This window comes from Sciurus carolinensis, chromosome 2 (assembly GCF_902686445.1).
Source record: "Sciurus carolinensis chromosome 2, mSciCar1.2, whole genome shotgun sequence".
Taxonomy (NCBI): domain Eukaryota; kingdom Metazoa; phylum Chordata; class Mammalia; order Rodentia; family Sciuridae; genus Sciurus; species Sciurus carolinensis.
Window position 1 is genome coordinate 25,228,683 of NC_062214.1, and position 22,046 is coordinate 25,250,728.

Sequence of the window (22,046 nt, forward strand, 5' to 3'; positions counted from 1 at the left end):
CAACAGAACACTGGCCGGAATCCATTACTTTCCTAGGATGACCCAGGGCTAGGAAAAAGGGAGCGGAAGAAAGATCAAATGTCACACCTAGAAATGCCAAAACGAAATGCCCGAATTTCAGAAGTTAGCATCCTAGTGTGACAACGCTTGAAATAATCAGAATGAGAATTACTGAAACTCTGAATCACTGATAAAAGGCAAGCATCTCATCCAGGGCCCACTCTGTGCCGGACACGTGCTGGTCGCTTTATATGCACCATGACCGATTCTCATCTCATGTGCGAAGTGTTTGCAGATTCCCTTTCCTGGCACTCACCTGGGAAGATGGAGGCGAGGTGATCTTGCCCTGTCCCTCCTACTAATACAACTAAAACCCAATGCACTCTTATGAAACGTAGGAAAACTGAAAGAGAAGACGGCAGAGTGGTTTGGGGCCTCAAGACCAAAGGAAGGACATGGTGGTGAATCCCCTGGGTTTTCTTTTGGCCTCTACATCCCAGGCATGGAGATCAAAAAGCCAGCCAAAGGCCACCCAGAAATGCCAGTGGGCACAGACTTAAAGGCAGCTCTAGCAGAAGCCTGCTCTCTCTAGCCACAGGACTAATAGAGCAACCTCGCGGGAGGCAGGACGGCAATAACTGCTCACTCCAGCAGCATCCGGGGCCCGCACCCACTCAGGCCAGCCAAGGCCCAAGGGGAGTCGAGAAGGGAAGCCCCTGCTGGGGTGGTGTCACCCAAGGCCCGCGACAAGGCTGGGCTTCCCCCCTGCCTGGGAGACCCTGTGGAGAGCCTGGACCTCCTCTCCCACCCCACGGTGACCAGCTGTCTCTGTCACCCTGGGGTGATGTCAAAGGAGGCCTGGTGGAGAGTCGGAAATCAATAAAATTCAAAACAGAAAAAAATCAATAAAAGAAAAGGCTCATTCTTGGAAAAGATCAATAAAACCGACAAAGCTATTTGTCAGCAAGACTGACAAAGAAAAAGAGAGAGAGAGAGAGAGAGAGACACACACACACACACAATTACCCACGTGTGAGAACCGCAGTTAGGAGCAAGCCAACACTCCTGTGCACCTACGCGGTGGGCCTTGGAGAGCACTCAGCTCCACAGCACCCCTTACGTGAAACGGGTCGTTTAGATAGTGCTGTAACTACGGAGGAAATCCCATACATAACTTTAAAACTCCCAAAAAAGACATCTTCGGGACCAGATGGTTACACTGGAGAATTCCCCCAAACGTTTAAAGAAGTATTAACCCCAGTTCCATAGTCTCTTCCAGAAAAGGGAAGAGGAGGGAGAGCTTCCAAATTCATTTTGTGAATTTAATGTTTACCTGCTATCAAAATCAGACCAAGAAGCCAGGTGTGGCGGCGCACGCCTCTAATGCCAGCGACCCCGGAGGCTGAGGCAGGAGGATTGCAAGTTCAAACCCAGACTCCGCAACTTAGCAAGGCCCTGACCAACTCAGTGAGACCCTGTCTCTAAATAAAATATATTTTAAAAAAAGGGCTGGGGATGTGGTTCAGTGGTTAAGCGCTCCTGAGTTCAATCCCTGGCACCATAAATAAATAAACAAATAAATAAATAAATATAAAAATAAATGAAAATCAGACAAAGAAAACTGCAACCAGGGGCAGAGGATGGGCCTTGAGGTAGAGCACTCGCCTAAGAATGTAAGAGGGCGGGATTTGACCCCCTGCACGGCAAAACAAACAAACAAAAAACCAGCAATCAGAATTTAGGAATACATGGGAATAATTAACAATACATAAAAGTCCAAAGGTGAACACCAACAAAATCATTGAAAATGCAGCCCAACCTGTTCCCTCCTCGAACCCTGACAAGCTCAAAATGGCGGTGAGGATGTCAGATAGGAGTGAATTCCATCTATATGAAGTCACGGCCCAACCCAGGCTTGACTCAGCTTTAGAGGTCAGAATAATCAGCCCCGACCTGAACTGCTCATCAGAAGGAAAAGTCTGCCTACTTGGAAAACCAATCACCCAATCATCCAATGTCTGTGTGTGTGTCTCTCTCTCTTTATATTTAAATAAATATATATACACACACACACACACACACACACATATATATATATATATATATATTTTTTTTTTTTTTGGGTGCTGGGGATCGAACCCAGGGCCTTGTGCTTACAAGGCAAGCACTCTACCGGCTGAGCTATCTCCCCAGCCCCACACATATATTTTTTAAGTTACTAAACTCATACCATATACAAAGTTCCTTCAGTATGAGCAACTTTTTTTTACTGTTTTCTTTTTTCTCTCCTGGCTTTTTTCAGGATTTATATATATTTTAGGATTGATTTTTACATATCAGAAAATTTAATGCAGAATGAAGAGGAAAAAGGGATGATTGACATAAATTAATAAATGATTTAGTTACTGAACTTATTAGATGAAAAGTTCTAGAAATAGAAATGTTAAAGGAATTATAGAAAAAAAAGTGGATATTACACATAAATAGATGAGTTGTTGCAGAAAATAAATGAAAAATCTAAAGGAGAATCAAATGGAAATTCTAGAATGGAATACTAAAATAAAAAATTCAGTAGAAGGGGTTCATGGTGAGGGCAGTGGAGGAACACTTGCCTAGCATGCTCGAGGCCCTGGGTGGGCTTAACAGGAACTTACGCATTGCATAAGAAAGGGTAGTGAATTTTTGGACAGGTCAATTGAATTAGAAAGAAAAATGTTTAAATAAACAAAACCTCAGTGACTCATGGGGTAAACATCAAGCAGTCTAACATACGTGTAATTGGAGTCCCAGGAAGAGATGGGGAAGGGAAAAGGATGACTGAAAATTTCCCCAAATTCCATTATCAACCCACAAATCCAAGAAGCTCAATTAACTTGAGGCAAGATAATCACAACAAACACCACGCCAAGGTAAAGCACAGTCAAGTTGCTGGAGACCAGGAAGGGTTACTGCCAGGGGTGGAGGTAGGGAGACAACCAGACTGACTTCTGACTTCCCAGAAATAACGTGGATCTGAAGACAAGGGAGCATCATCTTTCAAGTGTATAAAGAAAAAAGTCAGCCTAGAATTCTATAGCCAGCAAAACAGAAGGGAAGGGGCGAGGGAAGGGAAAGAGGAAGGAAGAAGGAATGGAAGGAAATTAGTTCTGTTGATTAGATCCAGAGGGACCACTCACCGCTCTTTTCCTTTTGACAATCCATGGCCCTTGTAATTTTGATTCTGTAAGGAGAGAAGGAAAATGATGTAACTGATTTTGCATATCCACCTGCCTTCCCAGCTCACTTACTGCAGAAACCATCGTGCTCAGCAATGCCTAGGTCCTGAGACACAAGTTCCAACCTGGTCAGGTTCTCATTCACCATCATGTGCCAAGAAAATCAGTGCAGAATTTACCTTCTATCCCTCTGCACTGGAGGCTAGTTCCATAAGCAACACTGGTAGAGTGCATGCCTGATTTTTGATGCTGCAAAAGTTCAACTCTGAACCCCAGTTTTGAGAGCTCAGTTTATCAGGCTCTGTGAGGAGGATCTGAGTCTATCCCAATTTGGGGTTATATCTCAGTAGTAGGGTGCCTGCTAAGCATGTGTGGAACACTGAGTTTGATATCCAACTCTAAAAAATAAAAAAAATAAACTTTGAGTATTTGATTGGACCTAGAATCCAGGAAAGGGCTGTGTCAGACTCAGCAAATGTTAATTCCTTTCACCTAAAATAGACCTTTCAAATCCCCAATGTGTGTATGTGTGTGTGGGGGGGGTGTTTTTCAGCTTCAACCATATCCAAAACAGCTTGTTCCCCTGGTAAAACTAATCCTGAAGGCATACATGAAAGAGAAACCGAAATTGGTCCTGTGCAGCTGACCTTTAAAGTTGGGACAGAGCTGTTGTCTGCATTCGTTTTCTGCTGCTGTGTAACAAATTGCCATAAATTGAGTGGCTTAAAATAATGCGCATTCATTATTTCCTAGTTTCTGTGGGTTGGGAGTATGTGCACAGCTCAGCAGGCATGTCTGCCCTGGTCTCACAAGGCTACGTTCAAGGTGGTGGCTGGAGTCATGGTTCTCATCTGGGCTGGAGGCCTCTTCAAGCTCATTCACATATTGGCAGCGTTTGGTTGCTTGGGGTTGTAGGATGGAGGTTCCTGTTTACTTACTAGCTGACTGCCTGTTGTTCTTTGCAAAGTGGCTCCATAGGCAGGCAGTTCACAACATGGGTGTTTTTTCCTCCAGGATACCCTGAGCATGTCCCTTGGACCCAACTCCCTCCCCTCCAAGTCAACTATGATGGTTTTATATAACATAATGTAATCATGGCAATAGCTATGCCAACAAGTTCACCCACACTCAAGGGGAGGGAATTACACATGGCACCTTGTATAATAACCTTGGGGGCCATCTCCCACACCATCATAACCTCAAAGAGCCCACGGAAGAGGATGCAGAATAGTGCTTTATGAAGATAGCAGAAGTTAATTCCCCACAAAAGGAAATAACATTGTATCCTCCTTCCATCCAAGCCCTTCCTACTTGCCCAGCACTGGGTGGCCCATCCTATATATTTTTGGAACTTATGCCTTTAATCCTCTGTTTTCAATTCCACTGTTCATGGGTTTATCCAGTTGCTCTAGTCTTTGATTGCAAATTTTTTCCTTACCTTACCAAATTACATTGGCATGTTTGTCAAAATTCAGACTATATTTGGCTTTATTTATTTGTCTATCCTTATGCCGCTATCACATTTTCTTAATTATTGTAGTTTTTTAGTAAATCTTGAAATCAGGAATGTTAAGTCCTCCGGCTTTGTTTGTCAACATTGTCTTTGCAATGAGATGCCATTTGCACTTCCATATAAATTATATTTTATTTATTCATTTATTTTTGGTGCTGGAAATTGAATCCAGCTAAGCATGGCTACGCATGTGCTCTACCACTGAGCTACACTCCCAACCCCATCAATACAAATGTTTAGAATCAACTTGCTGATTTCTACTAAAAGACATCCTGGGATTTTGACGAGGATCACATTGACTCTAAGATTATTTGGGAAGAAGTGGCATCATAAAGCACTCCTCCAATTCATTAAAAAAAAAAAAAAGTCCTCTCTTTCTCTCCATTAATTTAAATCTTCTTTATTTTTTTCTCAGTGTAGTTTGTAGTATAGAAGTCTTGCACATTTTGTGCAAGGTACACACAATTTATTCTGTCCTTCTCTCTTAATAAGTTTTTATTCTCAATTCTTTGGGTCATTTGAAAGAATGCACAGTCCTATATCAATCAATATATAGGTGAAATTGCCTCTCTGACAACAAAATGCACACCGTCACCAAGATGCAGTCTGCAGTGTTTTTCTCTCATCCAGCCTGGGTCCCCCACACCCTGACATGCAAGGTGTGGACTGTTGAGTGTCTCTATCCCCTGGAGATCTGCCCTTTGTCTCTCCTTTCAAAGGAAGCAGACAGGCTGATATGGGTAGGGACTAGTGCAGTAGATGTTTCTTTCTGTTTTTAGAATAATGCTTTTAAAAAGTGATGTTTGATTAGGACTCAGTGGCACATTCCTGTAATCCCAGCGACTGGGGAGGCAGGAGGATCCCATGTTTGAGACCAGCCTTGTGTGTGGTGTGTGTGTGTGTGTGTGTGTGTGTGTGTGTGTGTTTTACTGGGGAGCCAACCCAGGACTTCATGCATGCTAGGCAACTAGGCACTGCACCACTGAGCTAGATATTCCCAGGCTGAGACCCTGTCTTATAAAATAAAAAGGACTGAGAATATAGATCAGTGGTAGAGTGCCCCTAAGTTCCATCCCCAGTGCCAGAAAAAGAGAGAGAGAGAGAGAGAGAGAGACAGAGAGAGAGAGAGAGACAGAGAAAGAAAGAAAGAAAGAAAGAAAGAAAGAAAGAAAGAAAGAAAGAAAGAAAGAAAGAAAGAAAGAAAGAAAGAAAGAGAAAGGAAGGAAGGAAGGAAGGAAGGAAGGAAGGAAGGAAGGAAGGAAGGAAGGAAGGAGGGAGGGAGGGAGGAAAGAAAAGATAGAGAAGGAAAAAAAAAGATGTTTTAATCTCTGACATTAAAGAGTATTGAGTATTGACATTAAAGAGTATTGCCGAGGCTGGCCTTGAGCGATCATCCTGCCTCAGCCTCCTAAACAGCAATTTTGTGAGTACAGCGTAGAAACCCGTCCTGTAACTTCCCCGCCCACGCGGTCACGGCTGGCAGTCTTGGGTCCCAGCGGGTCGCTTTCCTCCGGGGCAGGCACCCCTCTGCGAGGACCCGCCGGGGTTCTGAGCCCCAGTGACTTCCCTCCCTCTCTCGGAGGACGACGAAGCCTCTGGCTCGGTGCCATTCCTACCTTCGGTCGCGACATGACGCAGTTCCCCAGGGCCAGATCCAAGCCGCCACTGCTCGGGCGAGAGGCTGTGCGTCCCGTTGCCAAGGTGACGAAGGGGCGCCCGGATCCGCCGCTCTGATTGGACGAGCCAAGGGCGCGCCTCGCGGTGGGGTGCGAGACCCCGCAGCTTGCTGGGCGTCCGGCTGCCCAGGTCCCTCGACTTGCCCCACCTTTCCGCGACCTGGGCACACTGACCAGAGGCTGGCTGCCCGCCCCGGGCACTTACTGCCCTGCGCCGCCTCCAGCACTGCTTCCTTTGATCTAAAAGCGCTGCTTCTGAAAAGCTGTCCCTTTTTGGTAAAGGCCATGGTACTCTTTCTTTATTCAACTGACCACTAAGACACCTGGTCAGTGGTAACATGACCAGTCCCCTCTGCTCTCTTTCAGTCACTTTCTAATTCTTAAGTAGCATCTCTTATGCCAGAGCTTCCCTCGATAGCAGCCTCCTGATCAATTAACCTGTCCGTCTAGCCCAATCCATCCCAATTCATTCATTCTCAGGCTTTTTGGTCAAAAAGCACTGGAAGACACAAATTCAATCATGTCTCTCCGCTGCTTGTGTATAACCTTCCCTGGCTCCCCATCACCTGTAAGATTCCTCACCTTGATCGGCAAGTTTTTGTTTTTTGTTTTGTTTTGTTTGTACTGGGGATTGAACCCAGAGGTGCTTAACCAGGGACACTGAGTCACATCCCCAGCCCTTTTTTGTATTTTATTTAGAGACATGGTCTCATTGAGTTGCTCAGGGCCTCGCTAAGTTGCTGAGGTTGGCTTTGAACTCGCGATCCTCCTGCCTCCGCCTCCTGCCTCTGTGCCCCACAATCCAAAGGGCTTTTACTGGTCTGGGGTCTGAGTACTTGGCAGCCTCATCTGTCCCACTGTTTGCCGCTGCTCTTCCCATTCCAGTGTCCAGTCTTCTTTCGGTTATTGTTTGACCCTTGTGTCCCCTCCCCACACTCCTGTATACACACATACCTCTGTTAATCTTGGGGTTCCCTTTGTGGTGGCTCTTTTCATCCCCTCTGCCCAGATCTCAGCTTGCATTTTATCTAGGGAAAGGCTTCTCTGACCACCCACTTCTCTAGGCAGATTCCTTTGAGTCCTCAAAATCTCCCTCACGTGAGCACCAAGAAAGAAAAAAAATGAGTTTTATTTATTTGCAACCACATTCCCAGAGCTTAGTGCGAAGCCAGATGCTGGGCACATGGCCAATACTGGTTAGTGAATGAATAAATAAAACACATTAACTCAACGAATAATTACAAACTATGAAACAAAAGCACAAGAAACCTGAGGTACAGATCCCAAAGAATTGAAAATAGGTATTCACACTTTTATACACATATGTTCATAGCAGTATTATTAATAGTGCTAAAGTGGAAGAATCACAAATGTCTAAGCTGCAGTACATACATACAATAGAACACTATTCAGCCATAAAGAAGAATAAAGCATTGATACACAATGATATTTGAACTATTAATGTCATACATGAATGAACCTCAACAGCATTATGCTAAGTAAAAAAGACACACAAAAGCTTACAAAATGTGTATGTATATATGTATGTATGTATGTGTGTGTGTCCTACCTAAAGAACTACAAAACTCAAGGAACAAGAATCTCCTTTGCAACATTCTTTATAATAGTGGAAACTATTAGAAACAATCTAAATGTCCACTGGGAGAATAGTAGATGAAGAAGATGGGGGTATATTCTAATAATAAAATACTATACAGTGATTAAAATGATTCAGATGTCCATCAACATGGAAATAGTCCCCAAACCTATTGTTCAGTGAATGAAAGTTATAGAATGGTACATTTTAAAACATTATAATTTGTGTTAATTATAAACATACATATGAAAACATGTTTCATATTCTTATGGGTGCATAGGTATTAAAAGCTTAAAAACGTGTCACAAGGGTTGGGATAGTAGCTCCGTGGTAGAGAGCTTGCCTAATGTATGAGGCACTGGATTCAATTCTCAGCACCACATATAAATAAATGAATCAAATAAAGGTCCATCAACATCTTAAAAATTATTTTAAAAATTTTCTTTAAAATAAAAAACTTGTTTCAAAAGATACACATCAAGTTCATGAGAATTGTTGTCTCTGGGGAAAGAGTAAAGGAAGTAGGGAGAGGAAAGAGGACTTCACCTACTTCTCATTTATTTGGAATGTTCTATTTAAACAACGCAGTTGAAGCAATTAGGTCAAGTAGTTCCTTAGCTGGATTTTAGATTTTTTTTTTCCCCAAATGAAAAACACTCAATTTATAGTAATACTATGGTGGAGGAGTTCAGGATGTTTGGGGAATGCATAACAGTGGGGTCTAAACAAGTCGAAATGGGATCAGTAAAGACTTCAAGAGGAAATGAGAGTTAGCCTGAGAAAGGGAATGGGAAGAGTATTGCAGGCAGGGGGAACAGTACGTGCTAACTCAGAGTGCGAAGTATGTCGCAGGAAGCCAATGCAGATCAGTACCAGGCAAGAGTGTCAAGGAGGGGAGAGAGGAGGCCGTTAAACTGAAACACTTCTGTTGGTTTCTTTTTTACAGATTTGGAAACAGAGCCCTGGTGAGGGGAATAGAGCCCAGGTTTTCTAATTTACCTAGCTACTTTAAATATGTCCTCTCATTTAATCACATTTACAGATCCACAGAGTTTTTTTCCTCCTCCTCTCCTATTTATTGATGATGAAACTGAGGCCCAGAGAAGCCAAGCAACTTGCTGAAGGTCCTGGTGGCGGAAGACAAATCCCAGGAGGCTGTGCTGAGCAGGCTGGACTTTTTACTAAGAGCATTGGTGAACACACAAGTTTCCAATTGCTGCTTGTCATTATCGCAAAATTAGTGACTTGAAATCACCCAAATGTATTTATCTCCCGATGCTGGAGGTTAGGGATCTGACACGGGTCTCACCGAGCTAGCAGGGCAGGGTTCCTTCTGGAAGCTCTAAAAGAGAATCTGTTGCCTCGCAGTTTCCATCTGCATTCCTTGGCGGGTGACTCCCTTCCATCTTCCAAACCAGAAGTCACAGGGCCCGCCCGGCCTCTGCTTTTGTCATGCCTCCTTCTGATCCTCACTCTCTTGCTCCCTGTTTCACCTGGAAGGACCCTTGTGATGAATCCAGGTTATCTCCCCATCTCAAGATCAGCTGATTAGCAACTTGAATTCCATCTGCAGGAAGGAAAAAAAAACCCATAATTCCTTTCACAATATTAGTCCCCCCTCCCCATGTAGCATAACATATTCAGTGTTTGCTGGGCCTGAAGTATGGACGTCCTTGGAGGACCATTATTTTGCCTACCACAGTGAACCACTGAAGGGTTTTAAGCCAGGGAATGAGAGGGTGAGACCTGCATTTTAACATCTTCATGTAATTGGTTTTGTAAAATGATCAATTTTTAAGAAAAATTGGACCTTGCAATAATGAACACTTTCCAAGGCTGAACAATACATAGCTAATCGATTGTTAAGTCCAATAATGATATCTCTCCTTTCCTCAAGGCTTTGAACCTGACAGTTCTTTCATGCATGTGACTAGATCATTCCCCCTAATGATCAAGTGAGGCTACACAGGACTATTATAATTGACCCTATATGGATGACAACACAGACCCAGGGACACTCACCTGCCTAGGTTCACAGAGCTGCTAAAGCCAGGACTGTGATGGAGGCCTAGTCTTCAGGATCCTTTACCAACAGCATTTCACACCCTCCCTCTCTCCCTCCTTCCTCTCTGCCTGCCTCCAAGAACTGGGGATTGAACCCAGGGCCTCGCACATGCCAAAGGAAAATGCTCTACCTCTAAGTGCAACGCCAGCCCTTTTAAAATCTTTTATTTGAAACAAATTCTCATTAAGTGGCCTAGACTGGCCTTGAATGTGTGATCCTCCTGCCTCAGCCTCCCAAGTAGCTGGGATTACAGGCATATGCCACACCCCACAGCTGTCAGCATCTCTTCATTCCAGTTGGGGTGAGGCATTCTGGGAAACTCAATATCAGCGCATCTTGGGAACAATTTTCCAAACATAGTTGGACACCGAACAAGCGTGCATTGAACTGGTGAACACCCCGGCTTTCCTTTCTGTGGCACAGACGGCGATGGTCATGGCAGGGAGCCTAGAAGCCATCCTCCAATTCCTTCCCTCCCCTGACATCTGTCTGCCCAAATCATCATCTATGCTGAGTGTCCACCCCTTTTTTCCCAGCGTCTTTGTCCACTCTGTGCCAGGGTACCACCATCTCTTGCCTGGGTTGCTGCAGCAGGCTTCTCACCAACTTCCCAAAGGGAAGTGTTAGTAAGGGAATAAAGAGATGGACTTAAAATTCAAACCAGATGACATGGCCTCCTGGGGTAAAGTGTCCCATGGCTTCCTGTCATACGGCAGAGAACGCGAAGTCGTGGTCATAGATGGTCCCGCGTGCTCGGCCCCCACTCCGCTCTTGAGCCCCACCTCTTACCACCTCCCTTGGCTTCCGCTGCTCTGGCTCTTGACAAAGGCCACATTCTTCTCACCATGGGTCCTCTGCAGAGCTGTCCCTCTGTTGGAAATACTCTCTCCACTCTTGCAATAGTGCATCCTTATACCCCAGCTCTCATGTCGCCCATTCAGAGAAGTTCTCCCTCCCTCCCCTTTGTCTCTTGCACAGAAAACTGCCACCTTTTGTAAATGCTTTATTTGGTCATTTGCTGATTTTATTTGCCTTCTCTCCTAGATCTGAGATGTTCGCTATGTGCTTCCAGCCACACGTGACTGTTAAACGTCTGACAGGTGGTTTGTCTGCATTGAGATGAACTCCATGTGTAAAACACATACGGGACTTTGGAGACAATCCAATAAAAATGATATAAAATACATCAATAATCCTACACACTAGGTGCTGCAATTATGATATTGTAGATATAGTGTGTTATTAACCATCAATTTGCTTCCACTTTTTTTAATGTGGCTACTAGAAGTTTGTAAATGGCACATGTGGCTGGCATCCTGCTGCTCTTGGGCAGTGCTGGTCGACACTGTCAGCTAGTGAAGACAGGAACCCCCTCCACCTGGTCCACAGATGGGTGGTACCTAGCACCTAGTGTATAGTCAGTACTCAGTAAGCACTTGCGGAATTATTTGGTTTGTATGAGAAACCTGAGCACAGAGAGAACTGAGACAGGCTGTCTGATGTGTGCTGTGAACTTGAGAAAGGAAGAAAACAGGAAGAAAAGTTTTTTCTCCAGTCACTGCATCTCAGGTGGACTATGTCATCTCTCTGTCCTGCTCTGTGCTGACACTGCCCCACAGTCACCTACTACTACAGATGAGAGACAAGGCAATCACTGGAAGAATAAGGCTGGTTCAGCTGCTTCTACTTCAGTCCCATAAGCAATGTCTAGTCTCAATTATTTGATATGCTTGGACGGAGACATACAGACAGAGTTAGCTGGGACCCCATGGGGGTATTCCCAGGGTCACTCATTCATAAGTTAGAGGTGAACAGGGTCTTGGACCTTGGTCTTCCAGGACTTCTGCCTCTAACTAGATTCCATTGAAGTTTGCTAACCCAGGACCCAGGTGACTGGAATCCTCCCACATATCCCCCCCCCCCAATTTTACCTCTGATTTCTTAGGTAAACAGCAGTTATGCCTGGTCTCAGCAGAGCCTGCCCAGATGGTACCATCTTCATAGGGGGTCAGAGTGGATGAAAGGAGGAATGGGAGGATGGATGGATGGATGGATGGATGGATGGATGGGAGAAGGGATGGATGGGTGGATGGGTGGATGGAAGGAAGGAAGGATGGATGGATGGGAGGATGGGCACATATGCAAAAGGGCGAATGGGTGAATAGGAGGGTGGGAACGTGGATGAACGAAGAGGGAAAGCGGAAGAAGGCTAGCTGGATGGCTGCATGGATGGGTGATGTAGCGGAAGGAAATTACCCACTTTTCTTGTTGCAGATAGAAACTGAAGAGCGGGGAGCCCTTGGGGATCAAAGTCCAGCCGGCATTACGTTTCCTAGCTTCACTAGAAAACCCAGGCGGAGAAGCGGGACGCTCTGCACCGGGGCGCGGGGAGGTCGGGCCAGAGCGGGAATGGCTCTCGAGGGATCCGGCCGCGGGGGGCTCTCTGCGACATGCCCCTGTCGCCCGCGCCTGTCAGTGCCAGGGTGGGGGGAGCGCCCCGCCCCCACCCGGTGTGGCGCCCCACGCGGCCGCAACAAGCTGCCGTTGTCCCGCGGGCCGTGGGCCCAGCACACTGGGGCTTTGTCCGGCCCCCGCCACGACCCACGGGGGGGCCCCACATGACCGAGGGGGTAGGAGGAGCCTGCGGCGGTGGCGGCGGCGGCGGCGGCGGCGGCGGCTCCATCATTTCCCTCCAGGGCCGGGGGTCGGCGGGCGGTGGCGGCTGCGGCTGGACCAGGCTGGGTAGGGCCGCGGACGCCAGGCCCCCGGTTCCCCGTCAGGCTGCAGGCCCCGGGCCTGGGCCATCAGGGCAGCTGTGACCCGAGCGCTTTCCGGGCGGCGAGCTGGGGGTGCGCCCGGCCCCCCGCCCCCAGGATCATGGGGAATGGCATGACCAAGGTAGGGGGGCGGCGGCCGCGCATCCCTCACCTGGCTGTCTCCAGCCCTTCCGGCAGGCCACCGGCTGCGACTAGGTCGGTGTGCCCGCCTCTGACCTTCTGGTCCCTCTCGGAGCCCTGTGTGTCCACACCTCTGTGTCCCTGAGAGTCTGAGACCACGGTGTTCTCGCCTCTGCCTCTGCCTGTGCGTCTGTGTCTGTCTGTCCTCTGTGTGTCTGTCTCTTACCCTGTCGTTCTGTGGCTCGCTCTGGGAGTCCCTTCCTCTGTCTTGCTGTGTCTGTCTCCTGCCTCTGACCCCTTGGACTCTGGCACTGTTTTTCTGTCCCTCCCCACCTGCGCCTGCATGGCCCTCCACCTGCGCAGCCTGAGTCCCCCCTCCCAGCCCACTCCTCTTTGTCCCCCTCCACACTCCCCAGGGACCTCTCTCCCCTAAGCCTCCCTCCTCCTTGCTCTCACTGGTCCCCAGCCCGACCCTCCCTTGGTTAACTCGCAGGCCTGCTGTCCACCCTCCCCAGAGCCTCAGACTCTCTCACAGAGGGCCCAAGCCTTGAGAAAAGGAGGCAGTTGCTCCCTCAGGTCCCCTCATGGGAAAGAGAGAGGCTGTGTCTCCCCCAGTCATGAAGGTGGGAAGGGGGTACAGCCCGGCCCTGCTGACCCCGCCTCTTCGTCCTCTAGGTACTTCCTGGACTCTACCTCGGAAACTTCATTGGTGAGCACTACCCACTCTGTCCCAAGACCATGGCACTCTGCCTGTCCCAAGCCTGTGTCCACTGTTCATGCTCTGGCCCACGCACCTGAGACACTCTCGGGAATGGGGCCGGAGGCGGGGAAGCCACACCAGGCTGGGAGGGAGGAGAGGACTCCTGGAGGATAAGGGGTACTCGGGTTGAGGGTGAAGGGGCAGCCAGGGAGCTCTGGCGTCTGATGCTGACATCTTTCCCCCATGCTAACCTCCACCCTTATTTCACCGCAAGACCCAAGGGCAGTGCCAGGGTTCATGGTCTGAGCTGGGGACCATGTGGCAAGTCTGCTCTGTGCCTCTGCTGCCTCCTTGGCACAAGGCCCGCCAGCCTCTTAAGGGCCGGCTGGCCCTGTGGTTCTGAGTTGAGATCTGCTTGAGGATGTGTTTCCACCTGGAAATCAAGGCCCTCTTGCCCATCCCCGTCTCTCCAGAGGAGAGGTCTCAAGTCCTCCTGTAAGCACAGACCCGGGGGCCAGCCCGCAAGCTTCTGCCTTCCCTGCTCTTTCAGCCAACATTTCCCAACTTTCAGTGGGGGATGGGGACCAAGAGGCAGTGCCACCCCCCTCCCTCTCCTCAAGGGCTTCCAGGTGGCAGCAGGGAAGCAAATCTAAACAGAGATCTTAGTGAGGCAGGAAACAGGCTAAGGCAGGCGGCCCAGGGCTTGGGGGATTCAAAGTGGAAGTCACTTCAGTCTACAGTGTCTGAGAGGGAGGGGCTCAGGGGCTCCATCCTCATAAGCCCTGGACCCTTCTTTCCTGGGAACCCAGGAGCTCCTGCCACGCTGATCTCTGTATTTGACTACATTAAGGTCTGAATCCTCTTTAAGTATGTGGGTCCCATGAGGATAGTTCATGGAGCTGACCCCTAGCCCCAAACAGCTACACATCGTATGCACTCCCCAAATGACTGTTGAGTGAGGACGTGGCTTTATAGGGGGCTGATTATAGAAGGTCTGCACAGGCTACATATCCAGTCCCTAGAAAAGGCTATTGTGGGACATACCCCTGAGTAGTTTTTCATATGTCTTTGTAGATAAGATACAATATTTATATAATATTATATTAGATAAAGATAAAGATATAATATTTCAAACAAAATGGAAACCTATCCTGCACACTGTTCTGGACTCTGTAGTTCCCACTTAATATCTATTGTGTGCATTCTTGCACATCAGCAGAGATCATCTTAATGTCTGCACAGTGTTCCAAAATATGAGCATGCCATTATTTACCCAGTCCTTTCTGATGGACATTAGGTTGTTGTAATTGTTTAACTATTTCTGATATAAATCCTGCCGCAGAGAACACCGTCTGCCACACAAGAGTTTTCTGTGTGTACAAACGCTTCTGTCCACAAATTCCTAGAGGTAGAGCGACTGGGTCAAAGAATGTGCTGGCCAAGGGTGTTTGGGATGGAAAGAACAGCATGAGCAAGGCCAGGGAGAGGCTGGGTCGTGGCTCCTGGGTGCCCCGGAGGCCAGACTGAGCTTCAGGGTGTTCAGGACCTGTTGTGCCCAGAGCAGGAGCTGGGAAAGGAGCCGCAGCCAGGGGAGGAAGGGCCCAGCTGAAGTGAAGGGGTGAGAGGGAGAGGGGTACTTAACCATCAGTAAGTCACACCTGCCAAGAAGTCACACCTGCCAGCTTGGCTCAAAGCACCTGTTTCTTTCAGATGCCAAAGACCCGGATCAGCTGGGCCGGAATAAAATCACACACATCATCTCTATTCATGAGTCACCCCAGCCTCTTCTGCAGGTATTCTGAACCCCCATCCCAGGGCTGTGCAGAGGCGGGAGGATGGGCTCTAGATCCCCATAGCACCCACGGATCAGCTACCTACTAAATGCCAGGTCCTGTCTTGTCTGCTTGACACAGGCTTTTCCTTTTTCACCATTGAATTGGTTTATATTATCATCCCTATTTGGCAACTAAGGCTCAGAGAGGTAAATTAACTTACTTAAGGTCACACATCCAGGAAGCTTACCAGCTGGGATTTGCGCACAGGCCATCTGGCCCAAGAAGTTTCACCCTGATGCTTAAAAAGGCCCTCACAGAGCCAGGAGCAGTGGCGCATGCCTGCAATATCAGCTACTCAGGAGACTGAGGCAGGGATATTGCAAGTTTGAGGCCAGCCTCAGCAACTTAGCAAGACCTGGGGCTTGGGATGCAGCTCAGTGGTAAAGAGCCCAGTATTCATTCCCCAGTACAGGCGGGAGAAGGGGACAAGATCTTCCCATCCCCTCACTGAGTGAATGACTCCAAATTGGTGATTCTGGGCTGTGTCTTGCTAAGTGACCTTGGACTGTGGCTTCACCTCTCCAGGCCTTTGATCCCCAACCCTGACTGTCTCCGGGGGCTGTTGTGAGGATACAAAGGGGCGGCAGAATGATGAAGCTGCTTCCAACACTGCAAAGTGGGGTCCCTATGGGCATTGCTATCAAACCCTGGGAGAGGGGGTGAGGGTGTGCGGACTGAGGAGGGAAGCAGGCAGTTCAGACCTCAGGTTCTGCAGTTAGGAGACCTGGGTTCTCATCTTCACCATTAATTGTCTTGCTGACCTTGGGCACAAGACTTCCCACCTCTGAGCCTCAGTTACCTGACATAGGAAATGGAATTTTTGTAACAGTACCTCACTGAGTTGCTGAGAGCCACATAATAGATGCTCAACAAATGAAAACTGATACAATAGCAAAGTTCAAAATATTCTTATCACATAAACAGAGACTCCTCCTCATCTGTTAAGAGTTCATGTTGCCAGACACAGTGGCACACACCTGTTATCCCAGCAGCTCTGAAGTCTGAGGCAGGAGGATCATAAGTTCAAAGCCAGCCGCAGCAACTTAGCCAGGCCCTAAGCAACTCAGCAAGACCCTGTCTCAAAATAAAACATTTTAAAAAGGGGGATGGGGACTCAGTGGTAAAACACCCCCAGATTCCATCTCTAGTTCCAAAAATAAAAAATCTAATGTGCTACATGGGGTAGGGTCCTTCCCTCTCTGGGCCTCAGTCTATTCAATTTTGGGGTGGTTTTTTTGAGGTTATGGGGGTCAAGCTCCAGACGTACTACGTAAGTGCCCTCCCTCCGACCTACACCCCAGCCCTGGACCTCATTTTTCATGTGTTAGATTGGATAGTCTCTAAGGGCAACCTCCAATAACCTATGACTTTCAGCGTCAAAGAAGAAATTTCCAGGCCATTGGGAGTGTGATTTTGCTTTATGGAAGCAGCCTCGTTTGAGAGTATTTGGAATATGCAGTCTAAATAGATTGCATAGGGAGGGGGGTCAGGTTATTAATATATTTACTTACGAGGTGACTGCTTACAAAAATGAGTCTGTGCCCCAGCGGCCCTCCCTCCTCCCACTAGCCTCTCTGCCTTCCCAGCCATCAGTGAATTTAGCAGAGTTTGATAATACCATGCAAACCCAAGGCCAAATGCGTTGCAAAGTGAAACTGCAAACCTTGCAAAAGATGCAGGGTTTCATGACCTTGGGGGATGTGAGCCTAGAGAAGGGCCAGGACCTCACACAAAGCCTTGGACAAATGAGGACCTAGTGGAGGGTCGTTTACACATCAAAGTACTAAAGGAGGTCCTCAAGAAAAGCAATGAGGTCCTCAGGATGTAAGGCAGAAATAATCTTGACAAAATTGTGGAAATTAATAAGCGTGAAATGAAGGGTGTCACAGCAAATGTGTTGGAAAAATTACCTACAGCTTTTTCCTTGACTATTATGTAAACTTGGTTTCATAATTTTTACTTCTTTTCAAGATAATCAAATCTGCTTTGCCCTTTTTACTATGTAATTTTGCAATCTCCACTTGCAGGGGAGTGACTTTAAGAAATCTTTCCCAGGCTGTTAGATAAAAGGTTGCTAAGTCCTACTTATCAAGTCTTCATGTCCAAGTCACCTATGAAGTTAGGACATTGTCTGCTCAGAGAGTTCTGGAATCACAGACAGAGCTGGGAGGCTCACCGAAACGTCATCTACTTTCTTTGAACAGAGAGAGAACAGTGGCCCAGAGAGGGGCAGGAACTCAGCTGGGGTCACAGAGCACTTGGGCAGCTCAGGCCCAGGGAAGGGGAGAATGCAGGCAAGGCCCCCCACTCCCTGAGTGTGGGTTTTTATGTGTTTATGTAGTACTGGAGATTGAGCCTGGGGGGACTGTACTAATAAGCTACATCCCCAGTCCTTTGTAAAAAAAAATATATTAAGAGGCCCTGCTAAATCCCCCAGGCTGGCCTCAAACTTGTGTTTCTATGCCTCAGGCTTCAGAGGCGCTGGGATTACAGGTGTGTTTTTCTTTGCAGGATATCACCTACCTTCGCATCCCAGTGGCTGACACCCCTGAGGTACCCATGTAAGTTCCCCTGGATGCACCAACAGCAGGACAGACAGCTGCCTCTGGCAGTTGGGGAGAGGGAGGGGTCCGAGGGAGGACAGAGAACACTCATGCTAGGTAGCTGTCACAGGCACCCAGACCCAGGTTTGACTGTCCCATCCATGCCCTTGTGATATGTCCCCACCCCGACTCTCACTCCTGAGCCTCAGTCTCCTCAGCTATGAAATGGAGAAAGTGTCCTGCCTCTAAAGATCAGGTGCACCAGCAGATCCAAAAGGTCAGGCTCGGCCTGTCCCTGGTCTTGGAGTTCAGAAGACATCTGGGTCCCAGCCAGTCGTTGCCATTTACTGCTGAGTGACCTTGGACAAATCACTTGCCATCTCTGAGCCTCATCTGTAAAACAGGGCTGTGACCAGAGTCAAGGAGGCTTTCGAAGGTCAGATGGCATGCGTGAAGGATCTAGGACAGGACCTATTGTGTAGTGGGAGCTCGGGAAGACAGAAGTTTTTGTTGGGGTTATTAGTATCCGTGCCCTTCAGCTTGGGACAGACCCAGGTCAAACTCCTGCCCCTTGGGGAATCCTGCTCCCGGCCCATTGCTGACCACCATTGTTTAGATGTGCCTATGTTTGGTCTTTCAAGGAAATGGGCAGGAGGCGACCCCGGGGTGCCACTCCTCGGGGTCTTTCACAGTGGAACCCCGGGGCCGCCGCCTCCTCCCCGGTTCCTTGAAAGGCAGTGAAAACGAATCCTCAGGACCCACTGGGAGGGGTCTGCGGGATGGCGGGGCCGCCTCCCTGCCTGGCCTGCACCAGGACTGCCTCGCACACGGGCACCTGTCCACTGCACACGCTGGCCCACCCAGGACCCAGCTCTGGGTCCCTTGCTAGTCCCATAAATAGGGAGGAAAGGACTCGCGGGAGACCCGGCCCGTCCTCCCTCTCATTGCTTTCTTCTCCAGCAAAAAGCACTTCAAAGAATGTATCAACTTCATCCACTGCTGCCGCCTGGACGGGGGGAACTGCCTCGTGCACTGGTGAGTTGGGGCGGCAGTGGCATCCTCCGTCCCCAGCACACACCCGTGCCGCAGGAAGGGAGCTCGCCCCCGACCACAATGCTGACAGTCCACCATTCATCCAGAGAAGCCACCCACGGCTCAAGTTCCTCACCAGCTGTGTGGTCATAGCCCAGCAGTAGTTTCTCCCCGAGATTCAGTTTTGTCATCTGTAAAATGGGGAAAGGTTATTGAGCTGACGGGGCTGTTGAGAGAGAGAGGTGGCCCAGAGAGGGGCAGGCACTGGGCTGGGGTCACACAGCGTTTTGGCAGTCCATCCCTTCGGTTCCCTTCTCCTCCCTTCCAGGCCTGCGAGGTGAGGGTGCTGGGCAGTGGGGAGCCCCAGGCTAGGAGAAGAGATTTTTGATCTACTCAGGTATCCCAAGCCCAGTTTAGGTCATTCATTCCCTAACTCCTCACCAAGCACCTGTCCTGTGCCTGGCTGGGGCTCTGGCAGTGCCAGCTGAGCCTGGTTGGCACTGCCGGAGCCTCAGCCACGAGACCAGCTCTCTCGAGCCTTGCCTCCCATCTCTCTCCCTCCTTCCCCCAGTTCCAGTCACACAAGACTGCCCGTTTCCAATCCAGCAGCCCTCCACCTTCTGGTCTTTGTATACACTGCCTGGAACATGGCTGACTAACCCTTACCTACCCTTCGGGACCTCTGAAACCTCTTCCCTAGCCCTCCCCATCATCCTCCACTAGATCAACACCCCCTCCTCCATGGAACTCCTAGGCCCCAGACTCACCTTCAACACAGGTCCCCCCCCCAATCATTCCTCTGGGTCCTGTGTGCTCCCCAAACCCAGGGTAGCAGAGACCATTGCAATTTTACTCCCCTCCCTGTATCCCCAGGACCGGAGAAAGAAAAAGATGATGAGGAAATGTTTTTTGAATGAATGGATGAGGTTTCACCCAGGCCTTTGATGTGGGAGAGAGAATGCCAGGCAGAGGGAATCTCATGGGCAAAGTCCCGGAGCTAGGAAGAAAGATCCTGGCCAGTTCCTTGTGGTTGGAGCTCAGGAGGCGAGGGCGGGGGTGCTGAAGCGGGTGGGGTGCCCCAGACCTTACCTGGAGCCTGGGGGTTGCTGGGGACCCCAGCTTTGCAGGCATCTCGCGCAGCACCACCATCGTGACAGCTTACGTGATGACGGTGACAGGGCTGGGCTGGAGGGAAGTGCTTGAAGCCATCAAGGCCACCCGGCCCATCGCCAACCCCAACCCAGGCTTCAGGCAGCAGCTGGAAGAGTTTGGCTGGGGAACTTCCCGGAAGGTAGGGGCTGGCAGGAGCTGGCTGGGCTGGGGATCTGGGGACCCTTCTTCCCACTGAACCCAGCACAGGATTGGAAAGAATGCAGCCCATGCTTCAGATCTGGCAGATTTTTCTGGGGTCTTGACCTAATCCAATTCCTGAGTTTAGTTTGTTTTAACAGCCAGGTGGATTTTTTGGTTGTTTGCTTTTTAAACTTAGAATTTGGCTGCCTTCGGACCAGTCTTGTGAGCCCTTCAGTTTGGTCAGGTGTCCCAGCATGCCCCGCTGCCCCTTCTATCTGCCTGCCACCTAAGGTTTTGAGGGTTTAACCCCTTGCGGGGAAGCTATCCACGTCCCACGCCATCCCTGGGTCTTTCTGAGGCCCTTATCCCTCCCGGAATATCAGGAATTGAGGTCACCCTGGAACGAAGGGTGAGAGAGGAGGGAGCTGGTGACTGCCTGAAGGTTCCCAGCAGGGCGACAGGAGGGTCCCCAGAGGCTCATCTACAAGTCTGTGCTATAAAGAAGCCCCGCGTGAGCGGAGTTGAGACCACGGATGTGGTCAGAGGCCAGGAGGGAGTGGTTATTGCGGTCCCCACTGTGTAGGTGGGGGGTCACCTAGCAAATCTGGAAAATGGGGGTTGCAGAGAGAGAGGGACTCTCGGTGACGCCTTAGCAACTCGGAGAAGGGAGACCGGGCGGATGCTCGGGCGGGGCGGGGCTGGAGGTCGGACCGGACAGACCCTGACCCCGCACGCGCCCACCCAGCTTCGCCGGCAGCTGGAGGAGCGCTTCGGGGAGAGCCCGTTCCGCGACGAGGAGGACATGCGCGCGCTGCTGCCGCTGTGCAAGCGCTGCCGCCAGGGCTCTGCGACCTCGGCCGCCTCTGCCGCCTCTGCCGCCTCGGCCGCGCCGCACTCGGCAGCCTCGGAGGGGACGCTGCAGCGCCTGGTGCCGCGCACGGCGCGGGACGCCCACCGGTCGCTGCCGCTGCTGGCGCGCGTCAAGCAGACTTTCTCTTGCCTCCCCCGGTGTCTGTCCCGCAAGAGCAGCAAGTGAGGACCCCGCCCCGAGTGGCTCCCCTCTGCCTCCCGCTCCGCCCCTTCGGGGGCTGTCTGGGCCCCACAGCCAGGTCGGGCCCAGAGGCTGTGGGCGCCCCGCGGAGGCCAGATCCCTGCCCCCCATGCCCACCTTGCTTGTCTGCGTCCGCGAGTGTGTCCTCCCTCTGTGCGTCTGTGTCCGGGCCGGCCAGCTGCAGCCACCTGGTGCCTTAGTCCCTGGGCTGGGAAAGGGGCCCCGGCTTCCACCCGTAGAGGCGGCGGGAGGGGGAAATGGGTAGGGTAGGGGTGGACGGGCCTGGAGGGATATTAAAGAGACACGAAAGCTGCCTGACCCAGTGCCTGTCGTCATTCAAGGAAGGCCGGACCCAGGTGTCTGAAACAGGGATAGGAGGGAGTGTGCAGCCTCTAGGGGCTGCAGCAGCCTACCCCTCCCCCAGCTGCTGTCTGCAGAGCCGAATTCTGGGACCACTAGCTTCTCTAACCCAGCTCCCCATCCCTTCCAGAGCCCTGATCTCCTGAGAGGCCCTTAGGTGCCTCCTTCTCTTAGAAATGCCTTCCATCTCTCAAAGCCCCCCTCCTCTTCTCTATACAGACACTGGCCGCTAAGGTCCAGTGGTGTCTCCCCAACACCTGACCTCTAAC

The 22,046-nt window shown here is 49.9% G+C and overlaps 2 protein-coding genes across 2 annotated transcripts in view; one reads left to right on the plus strand and one right to left on the minus strand.

Annotated features, from left to right (window-relative positions):
* Positions 1-6,485, minus strand: part of Ttll9 (tubulin tyrosine ligase like 9) — a 45,836-nt gene extending 39,351 nt beyond the window's left edge. The window contains exons 1-2 of the mRNA XM_047540869.1: positions 6,345-6,485; positions 3,177-3,220 (exon numbers count right to left, since the gene is read on the minus strand). Of these exons, the coding sequence (XP_047396825.1) occupies positions 3,177-3,220; positions 6,345-6,359 (59 nt within the window). The 5' untranslated portion in view covers positions 6,360-6,485. The remainder of the gene's footprint in view (positions 1-3,176; positions 3,221-6,344) is intronic.
* Positions 6,486-12,261: 5,776 nt separating this feature from the next.
* Positions 12,262-21,701, plus strand: Dusp15 (dual specificity phosphatase 15). The gene is made up of 7 exons (XM_047540665.1): positions 12,262-12,964; positions 13,639-13,672; positions 15,374-15,456; positions 18,010-18,059; positions 19,002-19,076; positions 20,193-20,364; positions 21,112-21,701. The coding sequence occupies exons 1-7, from the start codon at positions 12,944-12,946 to the stop codon at positions 21,400-21,402; spliced, it is 726 nt and encodes a 241-aa protein (XP_047396621.1). The 5' UTR covers positions 12,262-12,943; the 3' UTR covers positions 21,403-21,701.
* Positions 21,702-22,046: the final 345 nt, after the last annotated feature.

Bases quoted from the DNA above. Each gene is read 5' to 3' on its own strand.
- Dusp15 (XM_047540665.1), top strand. From the start codon at position 12,944: ATGGGGAATGGCATGACCAAG. The intron at 15,457-18,009 runs GTATTCTGAACC...TTTTCTTTGCAG, and splicing joins CACCCCAGCCTCTTCTGCAG to GATATCACCTACCTTCGCAT. The intron at 19,077-20,192 runs GTGAGTTGGGGC...TGGGGACCCCAG, and splicing joins GGGAACTGCCTCGTGCACTG to CTTTGCAGGCATCTCGCGCA.